This window comes from Chiloscyllium punctatum, chromosome 11 (genome assembly GCF_047496795.1).
Source record: "Chiloscyllium punctatum isolate Juve2018m chromosome 11, sChiPun1.3, whole genome shotgun sequence".
NCBI classification, from domain to species: domain Eukaryota; kingdom Metazoa; phylum Chordata; class Chondrichthyes; order Orectolobiformes; family Hemiscylliidae; genus Chiloscyllium; species Chiloscyllium punctatum.
Genome location: NC_092749.1, coordinates 97699399 through 97712352, shown reverse-complemented (window position 1 = coordinate 97712352; position 12954 = coordinate 97699399). Strand labels below are relative to the sequence as shown.

The 12954-nt window shown below is 40.7% G+C and overlaps 1 protein-coding gene across 7 annotated transcripts in view; it reads left to right on the top strand.

Annotated features, from left to right (window-relative positions):
- The window catches only part of rmnd1 (required for meiotic nuclear division 1 homolog), an 84065-nt gene that overhangs the window by 25769 nt on the left and 45342 nt on the right, over window positions 1-12954 (top strand). For all 7 annotated transcript variants that reach the window (XM_072581364.1, XM_072581363.1, XM_072581365.1 and 4 more), the window contains one exon: window positions 11722-11830. In XM_072581364.1, the coding sequence (XP_072437465.1) occupies window positions 11722-11830 (109 nt within the window). The remainder of the gene's footprint in view (window positions 1-11721; window positions 11831-12954) is intronic.

Below are 12954 nucleotides of genomic sequence, written 5' to 3'. Positions count from 1 at the left end.
TTAAAATCATGTAATGCCTTCCTCTATGCCTCCATTATTTCTTAATCTGTTCTAGAGTAAGGCCCTAATTACAATTTATAGGGTACAGCAGCTCAATGGTTAGCACTGCTGCCTCTCAGTGCCAAGGACCGGGTTCAATTCCATCCTTGGGCGTGTGTGTGTGTCCTCCCAGAGTCCAAAGAAGTGCAGGTTTGATAGCTTGACCATGCGAAATTGCCCATAGTATCCAGGGATGTTCAGGTTGGGTGGATTAGCCAAGGGAAGTGCACGGTTACAGGATTGGGTGAGATGCTCTTCAGAGGGACAGTGTGGATCTAATGGGCTGAAAGGCCTGCTTCCACTCTGTAGGAATTCTATGACTCACATCCATGATTTTTTTCACTTACTATTCCTTATTTCCACCCAGTTGGGTTCCATGTCATGATGTACTGCACCTATATCACTACTCATCACTGCACTTAACAATAGTACCCCGCATCCTTTTCCTTTTTGTCTGTTTTTCCAGAATGTTGAATACCTTTAAATATTAAAATCCCAGTCTTGTTCACCCTGCATCCACATCTCTGTAATAGCTGTCAATTCAAAATCATTTATTTTATTTGTGCTGTCAATGTTCTAGGTGAGAGGGGAAAGATTTAAAAAGAACCTGAGGAATAACCTTTTCAGACAGAGGGTGTGCTTGTGTGGAACATGCTGCCAGAGAAAATGGTGGAGGTTGGCACAGTTACAACATTTAAAAGGCATCTGGCTGGATATATGAATAAGAAGGATTTATAGGGATATTGGCCAAAGGCTGGAAAATGGATCTAGGTCAGATTGGGATTTCTGGTCAGGGCGGATGAGTTGGACTGAAGGGTCTGTTTCTGTGCTGTATGGCTCTATAACTCATCTAGTTGCAAATGCTGCATGTATTCAGAAAAAGAGCCTTCGGCTTTGACCTTTTAACCATTATTACTTATTTTGATTCTAATTACAACTGCACTCCTCAGCTTATTTTTTTTGCCTCTTCCTGTTATACTAGGATTATTATTCGCCTCTTCATAATCCTGCACCTCTGCTCTCTTGTTTCTTTTTGATTTTATTTTAAACATCCCTTCAATTAAGCCCTACCCAACCAACTAGTTTAAACCCCTTTGTATAACCTTAGTTACATGATTCCCCAAGACACTGACCCCTGAATGCTTCACATGAGGTCCAATTTCTCTTTCCACAGTACTGATGCTCAAGATTCAGAGCCCCTTTCCCCTATATGCCAATCTTTGATCCATGCATTTACCTTTCTAGTATTATTTACTCTATGCCAATTTGTATGTGGTTTAGGTAGTATTCTTGAGATTATTACCTTTATGGTACTGCTTTTTTAATATAGCCCTGAGCTGCTCATAGTCCCACAGCAGAACCTCATTCCCAGTCCTGTCAGTGGCATTGGTACCTATGTGGTCCATGACAATTGAATCTTGGCCTTTTCACTCAAAGTTCTTCTCTAGCCCGAAGAGATGTCCTCGCCTTGGCACCAGGTAGGCAACACAGCTTTGGGACTCTTGGCAGGAGAGAACAGTTTCCATTCTCCCCCCACTTGAATGGCACTCTGTACTATGATGCTGTGGTCAGTTTGCTCATCTTCTGTGCCCTCATCCACTCTGGGAGTATGAACTTCATACCTTTTGGGCAAAATCACTGGCTGAAGCTCCTTCAAAGCTAAATTTTAGATTTCAATACCTACCTACCTCACTTGCAGACACACCGTCCTGACTCTGTTCATGGACCAAATTTGATGTAGTTAATTTAAAGGTGTGACTGTCTCCTGAACCAGTGTTCTTTCTCAGGTGTGCCCCCATGTCCACAACCCAGACTTCAATTCAACAACTGAGCTGAAATTCCTCAAGCAGTCAACATTTGCTTTGGACGCTATCACTGAGAATCGTACCGTCATTGTCACTTTTCACATACTACTGCTGCAACACATTGCCTTCACAGCATCCTTCTGCGTCACTGTATCTTTGCTGTGAAGTGTTCACTATTTTCTTAAACATCTGCCGTTTTCCTCAAATCGTTTTTTTTCTGCTGAGCTCCTTTCCCAGTCAGCTTCAGCCAACTTTGCCTTCATTCCTTTGTAATTACCAATGGCAGTCATATTAATCTCATCCCTCCATCAGAGAAATAGGGTTACTTCTTTAAAATATCTGAGATCTGAACCCATTAGTCCTCAATTGCTGATAAGAAACTGGGAAAAAGAAATCTGAAAGTCAAAAAAGAATGAGGAAAAGGCAGAACAGCAAGAGAAGGAAAACGCCAGCTGAGTAAGTAACTGAATGTGTTGATGAGAGGGACAAACATATGAAGCACGATAGTGTGACGGTGAATTGAACCCTTTGGAAACAGAATCAGTCTGACTCAAGATTGAAATACAGACAGACTCTAACCTCACACCTGTAAGGCATTGCCTGACCTGAGATGTCACCTTTTTTTTAATAAAACCTTAAGTTATATCAAGAGTGTGGCTTGAAAGAAGGGACCAAAGGATATATAATTGAAAGAGAGACAAATGGGACTGTCAGGAAATTTCACCAATCTTTTAATGTTCTTCTGGGGCCTATTATTATCCTCCTCATTGCTTACTCCATTTCTGAGTCATTTTCAAACTTGCAAATTATTCCTTGTATATTCCCTGTATATCTTTCATACACATGCTCTCTCTCAGACACACACACCCAGCCACATTCACACCGATGCACACACCTTCTCATCAGCATGTACTCCGTCACACTCACGCACACTATCAAGCACGCACGCGTGCACACTCTCACGTGCACACACAAACTAGCATTCTCTCCCTCTCTCCCAGACACACACTCACTCTCTTTCCTTTACATGCACACTCTTATACAAGTCTATGCAGTGAATTTGCATTTGCAGATACATTCTATTTTGTTCAGAAAACACAATCTGTAGGCAGTCAATCCATGTGACATTTTATAAATTCCTACTTTGGAAACAGAACTAATCTGACTCAAGATTGAAATACAGACAGACTCTAACCTCACACCTGAAATGCATTGTCTGAGCTGAGATGTCACTTTTCTTTATAAAACCTTAAGTTATCTCGTGAATGTGATTTGAAAAAGGGACCAAACGATGTATAATTGAAAGGGAGGCAAATGGAACTGGCAGGAAATAGCAACTTGTGCAGCTAGCCTGTCTCATAGTTCTTTAAGTAAAGGCAGGTGAAGATAGTGAAGTCAATATTGTGTTTATGGAGTTTCAAAAGGTACTTGGTAAAGTGCCATGTGGTAGACTAGGAATAAAAATTGAAACCCAACGAATGAAAGGAACAGTGGATTCAATGCTGTCTAAGGGACAGAAAGCAGACAAACTGTTTTTCAGATTGGAGAATAACGTACAGGGGTACCCCTGTGAATCAGTATTAAAACCACTGTTTTTAATATATAACAATGACTTACATTTAGATAAAAATCACGCAACACCAGGTTTAGTCCAACAGGTTTATTTGGAAGTACAGGCTTTTGGAGCGCTGCTCCTTCATCAGGTAGCTAGTGGGGCAGCATCGTAGGACACAGAATTTATAGCAAAAGATCATAGTGTCATGCAACTGATACGATATATTGAACAAACCTAGATTGATGTTAAGTCTTCCATCTTTTTAGAATAGGTTGCAGGTTTTGGTTCATTAATATGTAAATCCCAGAACTTCTTTCAAGTCACATTCCCGAGATAACTCAAGGCTTTATTAAAAAAAGGTTGACAACTCAGCTCAACAATGCATTCAAGGTGTGAGGTTAGAGTCTGGCTGTATTCCAATCTTGAGTCAGACTGGTTCTGTTTCCAAAGTAGGAATTTATAAAATGCTACATGGATTGACTGCCTACAGCTTGTGTGTGTGTGTGTGTCTGATTGATAGTGTGCGTGAGTATGACGGAGTATATGCCTATGAGAGGGTGTGTGCGTGGGTGTGAGTGTGGCAGGGTGTGTGTGTCTGAGAGAGAGCATGTGTATGAGAGATATACAGAATATACAATGAATAATTTGCAAGTTTGAAAATGACTCCGAGATGGAGTAAGCAGTTTGGAGGATAATAATAGGCCCCAGAAGACTGTGAAATGGACAGATGTGGGAGATGCAATCTTAATGCAGAGAAGTATGATCTGATGTGTTTTAGTTAGAAGAATGAAGAGATGCAATATAAAGTATTATAATAAATAATGCAGTTTTGATGAGGTTGCATGAACCGAGAAACTTGGAGTTTATATACATAAATCACAGCATCATAGCAAGTTTAGAAGGCTGTTAACATATTAAAATGCCATGGCTTTATATACAGACATAAAGTAATAAAGGAAGAATGGTTTTCTGACCCTTTCATAAATTACTGATTAGGCCTTAAATTGAGTATCACATTCATTTCACAGAGGCGGTACACTAGAATTGTACTGGAGGGTATGGCATTCAAGTTACAATCACAAAATAAGCTGTGTTGCTTTCAGAATGCCAATGTTGAAGGTGGAATTAATAGATTATCTAAAAATCATAAAGGAATTTGATGCAATAAATAAGGAGAAATTGAATTCACTGCCTGAAGGGGTCAGAAACTAGACAATATGGGTTTCAAGTTATTGGCAAATGAACCAGGTATGAGCTTAAGTGCCTTTTTCAAATTGTGAATTTCTACAGTGTGGAATGCACTGCCTCAAAGAGAGTGGAAGCAGATTCAACAATAACTTCCAAAAGGAAATTGGTTACATGGGGAAATGTTTCTTTCTCCAAAACCGATTTTTATATCTGAATTACTGATTTCCCCTGTAGCTTGCTTTTATTGCATGGAGGATGGAGGGAAGGTCAAATGTAAACTTCCCAGAGCATTTTTCCTAAATTAGCCCTAAATTATTTTCTGTCTGTCTTTGTCTGTCCCAGGAGACTGAGAAACTGCAGTGAGAGGAGAGGGAGATCGTTTGCATGATGAAGTTAGGATGAAACAGTCCTTTTTCATATACTTATATATACAAATATATTTTTGGATGGATTTCAGAAATACCAGTGAATTGCAAATGAGTATACCTTGCAGAAAGTTAGATTTTACCTCCTGTTCTTCCAAAACAAAAACTCAATGTAGTTGAAGTACGTTAGTTAATTATACTATTTTCAACCAAATAATTTAATGTTGGAGGGAAAATGTTCAGTGGAATCTTCCCAAGGCCTAAACTGTAGGCAATGGCAACATCAGAAAAAATAAGATTCACAGGGTCAAGTAATTAAAGTCCGTTGTTCCATCCAAGATTTTAATGGCAAAACGAGAACCTCAGCTTGTGAGTAGCGAGCGTCCGATTTCAGTGTATTAACAATTCATCATTGCCTAATCTTGCCATATTTAAAAATAACAGTAATTTTGAAGGTGGTCAAGTAACAGCAAGAGGATGGAAGATGATACAGCATTCTGTGGCTACAGTTACTGTGTTTGAGGTGGGGGCATCGTTGATCATCACTTCCCTGGCTTTGACAGGGGGACAGTACAGCACAGCAGTTGGCATCTCTAGTATGCCTGGGGCACAGTGAGGTGAAGTAGGGAGAGGAAGATTTAACTGAAAGAATTGAGTGGGAATGTGAGAATATTTTTCTAATCAACCTGCTCAGCTTAGAACTGCTGGAGTTGGCAGGGAGTGCAAAGAAAGAAGAAGTTGGAATCCCCCATATGTCCTTTATCAAGGACTCAGGTGAACTGTAATTTGTTTGTGATGTGAATGCTGACAGCTCACGTTAGCAAGGGCCTTTTTTGTTTCTGATGTTACCCATATATATGCATTGGATCCATAGGTAACAGTTCCTGCTGCAGTAGGACACTAAATAAAGACACTAAGAAACTGAGGATAATCTAACCAATCAGCAAACCTAGGGCGAGCAGAAACCTCCCATGGCTATGAAACAGCTTACACAAGAAATTGCAACAAAATGTCTCCTCAAGATACAGAACACCTACAAGAGGCACAAAATTTATTGTCCTCGACTCGACCTACTGGAGATAAGCAAGTGCATGGCTGCCACAGACTGAGGATGTCCTGGGATACTATAACAGAATCACATGCTGGAGAAGGACGTGTGAACTGGAGGGTTGGGTGGCTATACTATCCAAGTGAGAGGCAAGAGACATTTGCACTAAATGTTGATACAATTGGCTGCTTCCAAGAATTCACTAAGAACCTGTGTGCACTCTCTGAATCCTCAATCCACAAATGTATCAATACTGTTACCGAAGCAATTTGTATCAGATCACACTGCTTCATCTTATTTCCCTATGATGTCATCAGTACTGTAGCTCATGCAGTACGTTTTGCCATCTTAATTGGCTTCACCCAGATGCAGAACATTACAGAAGTCAAGAGTACTGTATCCTATAATGGATGACATAATCAATTCTGTTTGGTCTGTAAAAGTCATCTGTGGTAATCAGTGTAATCATTTTGGGGATCTGCACCAAACATCCTGAAAACTGCCATGATATCTAAATCCTTGACAACTCCGGTTCCTGCTACATTTCAAGGGCCAGGTATCTAAAAAAGGTGGATGTTGAGAGATGAGGGCTAACCTCTGCAACTGTAGCTGATGTCTCCATTGTACAACTGTGACTGAGGTCAAGCATAGGTACAGTGCAACCTATTATTCCATTAAGGTCATCATGGAACAGATGATAGGCCTGCTGAAGGTGAAATTCCAGTGATTGAATTTGTCTCAAGGAGTCTGATGATACTCTTCAGACAGTGTGTTCTGCATAATCCCTGCATGCTGTGCTCTTCTTAACTGGAACAGGCAAAAAGGAGATTGATGGATACTGAAGAGCTGAGGAAATAACAACAGGCTTCTGTGGAGAAGGATGTGGATATAGAATGGGAAGGACATCGCTTTCACCATGATAGAACACTACAGCATCAGACACAACGAGCCAGAAAGGCCTTGATTAACACCCAGTAATTTTGAGTCATGAGACATTACTATTCATTGCGTGTAAATTTGTTTTTGTTCAAAAGGCAGACAGCCCCTGTTTCGCGATTTTTGAAAAAGGTTTGTAGCTCAGATTGAGGTTCTGGATATAAGTTTGCTTGCTGAGCTGGAAGGTTTGTTTTCAGATGTTTCATCACAATACTAGGTAACATCATCAGTGAGAGTCCGGTGAAGCACTGATGGTATGTCCCGCTTTCTATTTATGTGTTTAGGTTTCTTTGGGTGGGTGATGTCATTTCCCATTCTTTTTCTCAAAGGATGGTGGATGGGATTCAAATCAATGTGTTTATTGATAGAGTTCTGATTGGAATGCCACACATCAAAGAATTCTCGTGTGTATCTCTGTTTGGCTTGTCCTCAGATGGATGTGTTGTCGGAGTCAAAGTGGTGTCCTCCTTTGTCTATATGTAAGGATACTAGTGATAGTGGGTCATGTCTTTTTGTGGCTAGTTGGTGTTTGTATATTCTGGTGGTTAGTTTTTTACGTGTTTGTCCGACGTAGTCATTAGAGATGTATAGCACGGAAACTGACCCTTCGGTCCAACTTGTCCATGCCAACCAGATATCCCAATCCGATCTAGTCCCACCTGCCAGCACTCAGTCCATATCCCTCCAAACCCTTCCTATTCATATACCCGTCCAGATGACTTTTAAATATTGCAGTTGTGCTATCCTCCACCACTTCCTCTGGCAGCCCATACAGTCGTTGCAAGATTTTTGTAATTGCCATTTGTTTTGCTTGTTGTCTGTATAGGGTCTTTTAAGTTCATTAGCTGCTGTTTTAGTGTGTTGATAGGTTTGTGGACTACCATGATGCCGAGAGGTCTGAGTAGTCTGTAACAAATAAACCACAATGGGCTCCACCAGCTCCTACAGCATGTAGTTATAACATATTGCCTGGCCCGGCATCTCTATTTTGTTTACTTAGTTCTTAATTTTATTTTTAAAAGCTTATACTGATCGTTTAAGTTTGTAGCCTGTAAATATTGCCTCGATTTACCTTCAATCTGAGAGTTATTGATAATAGATGGGGCAGCAGTGGCTCAGTGGTTAGCTCTGCTGCCTCACAGTGCCAGGGACCTGGGTTTGATTCCATCTCCAGGCGACTGTCTGTGCGGCGTTTGCACATCCTCCCCATGACTGCGTGGATTTCCTCCCACAGTCCAAAGATGCGCAGATTACATGGATTAGCCATGAGATATACAGGGTTACAGGGATAGGGTAGGGGTGTGGATCAAGGTAGGATGCTCTTTGGAGGGTCATTGTGGACTCAGTGGGCTGAATAGCATGTTTCCACACTCTAAGGATTCTCGGATTCTAATTAGTCATAGAGTCAGAGAGATGTACAGTATGGAAACAGACACTTTGGTCCAACCCGTCCATGCGGACCAGATATCCCAACCCTACCTAGTCCCACCTGCCAGCACCCGGCCCATTTCCCCCCCAAACCCTTCCTATTCATATACCCATCCAAATGCTTTTTAAATTGTGCAATTGTGCTAGCCTCCTCTACTTCCTCTGGCAGTGCATTCCATACACGTACCACCCTCTATGTGAAAAAGTTGCCCCTTAGTCTCTTTTATATCTTTCCCCTCTCACCCTAAACCTATGCCCTGTAGTTCTGGACTCCTCGACCCCATGGAAAAGACTTTGTCTATTTATCCTATCCATGCCCCTCATGATTTTATAAACCTCTATAAGGTCACCCCTCAGCCTCTGATGCTCCAGGGAAAGCAGTCCCAGCCTGTTCAGCCTCTCCCCATAGCTCAAATCCTCCAACCCTGGCAACATCCTTGTGAATCTTTTCTGAACCCTTTCAAGTTTCACAACATCTTTCCAATAGGAAGGAGACCAGAATTGCACACAATATTCCAACAGTGGCCTAACCAATGTTCTGTACAGCTGCAACATGACCTCCCAACTCCTGTACTCAATACTCTGACCAACAAAGGAAAGCATACCAAACGCCGCCTTCCCTATCCTATCTACCTGTGACCCCACTTTCAAGGAGCTATGAACCTGCACTCCAAGGTCTCTTTGTTTAGCAACACTCTGTAGGACTTTGCCATTAAGTGTATAAGTCCTGCTAAGATTTGCTTTCCTAAAATGCAGCACCTGACATTTATCTGAATTAAACTCCATCTGCCACTTCCCAGCCCATTGGCCAATAGCTATCACCAAACAATGAATTTATGTTTGTGTGATGTCTTTTGCGCTGGGTCCCTGATCCTGAGCTTCAGTTTATCCTGAACTATGAGCCAAAAAAAGCAAGCAAAAAGCACCTATTCCCCTCTGCACCAGGTTCTCATGCTGCTTCCAAATTCCCTGAACCATATACACAATCTGGCTATGTCCCACTCTAGATGTGACCTCTCTTTCCTGACTCTGCGAAGCTTACTGAGTGCATCCACTGTATTTAAGCAGCAAGTTTACACTTCTGATTACAGCTATTGTCCTGTCCAATGTGCTCCCTGACTTCAACGACTGTTGAACAAGATGACTGGGAGCAAACAGTAATTTCTGTTTTTGAACCAAACAGTGTTGGGTTGTATGTCTGATACTGAAGGTGTTTTTTTTCATGGATGTACTTAGACATTTTCATATGTGTAAAACCTGCTCAAGAGTATAATCTGCTGGATACAGTTATTGCACCAACAGCAACATTTCGACCCTCTTGCAGGTAACGATCACCATTACCAACAGCACAGACAGTGCTCAACCCCACACCATGGACAGTGACCGCCTGCTCCCTAGCATCCTAAACAAATGGCATAATTAATAATTCTCGATACTATTTTTTTAAAACATTTTCTACTGTAAAATAGAGCTGAAAATAGTATAATTAACGAAAGCTTTTGAGACATTTAAACACTTGGTCGAACATATCAGCTAGTGATTTAAAAAGCGATATGACTTCACCTCTCCTGTTTATCCAGTACTATATGGCAATAGTTGTATTTCAGGCATGCTCCATATTTCTGAAGAAGCTGGGAATGGACATTTGGGCCAGAAATGCAGAACTCACTTGTAGTGAAAAAAAAAGGAAAGTAGTGGCAGTGTTAAGGTATTGCCATTCCTTGGAAAATTTGGACCAGAATTTGTAATATGTAGGAAAAGTAAAGGCTGCAATCAGATCAGCCTGGGTTTCATCAAATGTTAAAGCAGGCTTGAGGGTTCAAATGGCCTGTTTCCAGTCTTGCTTCTAATTTGTACTTGATTCTGAAGTGTAAATGAAAATGTAACTTTGTTTCATTAATTATGTTATAACATTTATTGTTTTCCTGTTTCCAGTGTGGGTTTGGTTAAGATACCCTACTCTTTGTATATTCTTCCCTTTGAAAAACATTTTCCTTTTCTCCTATAGTTGTGCAAAAAATTTGTCTTTCCTTTATGTCACTCAATGGTGTTGCAACTCATGCTACAACTTTCACTTGCCCCCTTCTAGCTTTTAATGGAACAAGTGATCATTGCTATGTTCAGTGCTTTGTTGATATATCTGCAATGCCTGCCTGAGGCTCGCATTGGAGTGCTGATAGGTTTCCTTCAGGCCAGTCATGACATTAGTTTCCCTCTACAATGAAAAATAATCCCAAGTGTTGGAGAGGAATCAAAATTTTTATTTCATGGTATTCAGTATAAAACCTTTTTAACAACATGTATTAATTTTTAATCAATTTTGTTTTGTCCCTTTATGTCTGTATCTTGACTAAAGGGATTGTGCAAACGCAAAAGAATTCTCAAATTAGGCTCATCTGTGTGAAGAGTCAACATTTCACAGTTCAGAGGAGAAAACATTGACTTTGAAAACTTCCAGCCCAACTGATCAGCCTACTCTACACTGTCTTTCAGTTACAATTGGTTTAGCTAGAGCAGAAAGACATTGAATATGGCGAGTCCCAGTTGCTTGTTTGATAATATTTTGTGTGAAAATAATGTCAACTGACAAGTTTGGCAGACAGATGTGCATTCTTGTTTGTAATTCAGTAATTGGTTTCTGAATTTCTATCATAAGGTGCAGCCTTGAAGGCATTGGGAAGTCCCTGTGGAAGGGAAATAAAACATCACTGCTGTGTTGAATATTTTTAAGTTAGAGCTGAGCCATTCAGAAATGAATTTAGAAAGCGCTTAGACAGAGGTTAGCAGAAAAAGCTATTGCGGCTGGATAGATTTTAAAATCAAAACTAAGAAAAATATTTGTTAGCGTATTAAGAGTAGTCAAGGCAGGTCGATTAAAATTAAGGTAAAGATCAGCAATGATCTAATTAAATGGTGGTACAGGCTTGAGGTTTGAAGTAGCCTGCTCCTATTCCTGAGAACGGTTCCCAAAGAATCGTTTCTTCGGTGGAACTCTTCTCAGCACAGTTGACTGTTTAGTGAATGAGGATACATATCCTATGCAAGTCAGGAAGTGATCGGTATCAGGTAGCAAGTTAACATGAAAGATGTTTGCAGCAAACATTCAATCAAGTCAGCTCGCATGTTTGCCAACATATATATAAGACAAAGTCTTCATTTTCTTTCAGAAGTGTTATTGTGGAAAAAGAACAAGCTATTAAACAAATGCAACGTTCCATGTACATTAAAGTAGAACTGCATTAGTGCTCATTACAGCAGAGAAGATGTTATTATCATCTGTACTTTGTTGAATTATGCATCTCTTGTTGGATTGGTCATCAAATTGTTTTATCTCTGTCTCTGTATATATTTGGACAGGATCTGATGAAATGTACAGCCTTTGCAACAGCTGATGAGTATCACCTAGAAAATCTTTGCCATGATTTGATGTCAAGTGGATATAATGAAATAACAGACCTACCCAGAGGTAAGAATAGTCATTAACACTGTGTATCAGTGAAATTTTTAAAAATGCTATAATCATAATTTGACACCACACAGGACAAAAGGCAGCCTGCTTAAATGACATACCATCCATCACTTTCAGCATTCACTCCCTGTACAACCGACACACACAGCAACAGTGTTCACCATCTACGAGATCCACTGCAGGAACACACCAAACAACGGCATCTTCCAAAATCATGGCCTCTACCACCTAGAAGGGTGAAGAAAGCAGATGCACAGGAACACCACCACCTGCAGGTTCCTCTCCAAGCCCCACACCATGCTGTCTTGGAATTATATCACTATTCCTTTATTGTCACTGGGTCAAAGTACTTAAATTCTCTTCCTAACAGCATTATAGTTGTCATTGCAACCTGAGGTCTGCAGCAATGTGAGAAGCAGCCTAGTACCACCTTCTCTAGAAGATCAGGGCAGGACAGAGATTGGTGCATCATATAGTGACAAACAACACCAGCTGTTTACAGGTTGACCTTTTCCCTGTTAACCTGGTGCCATGTTTCAGCCGAGGTGGAAAATTGTTCACCTACTTGGTGTTTCACACCTGGATCTTTCCAGTATGCTACCAATTCTACATCCTGGATATCTGAGTTATCATGATGCATCTTTAATGCATAAGTCCAATATTCCAAGCCTTTCCAAACCAAGACGCACACTTAACGGCTAGCTTGTAGGAGATGAGGGGATGCAACTTTCAAACTTGGTTCGTAATACCTGTGAAGGACCCACTAATAAGTTGCAAGCCATATTGACAGTCACCTTTTTCATCAGGGAAGCCTTTGGAAAGTTTAAGATTCACTCCAGATATCTACTTGGATCTGAAGACCCCCTTCAGCACTTAATAGAAGGGGTGTCATGGCAGATAATGTTGTGCTTTGTATAGCATGAGTTAACATTCCTGCTCACTTCCTCATCTGCCTCCAATCAAATGGCGAGACTGCAAGTTTCTCCTTCCACTGTAGGGGAAGAACATATTGCACCCATCCATCATTCTGGGTGTTGTTGCTGTTCCAGATCCACCATCTTTTCTGAATACTTTGAATACCTGTTTGTGCACAGTCTCTTAAAATGCAGCATGATTGAGTA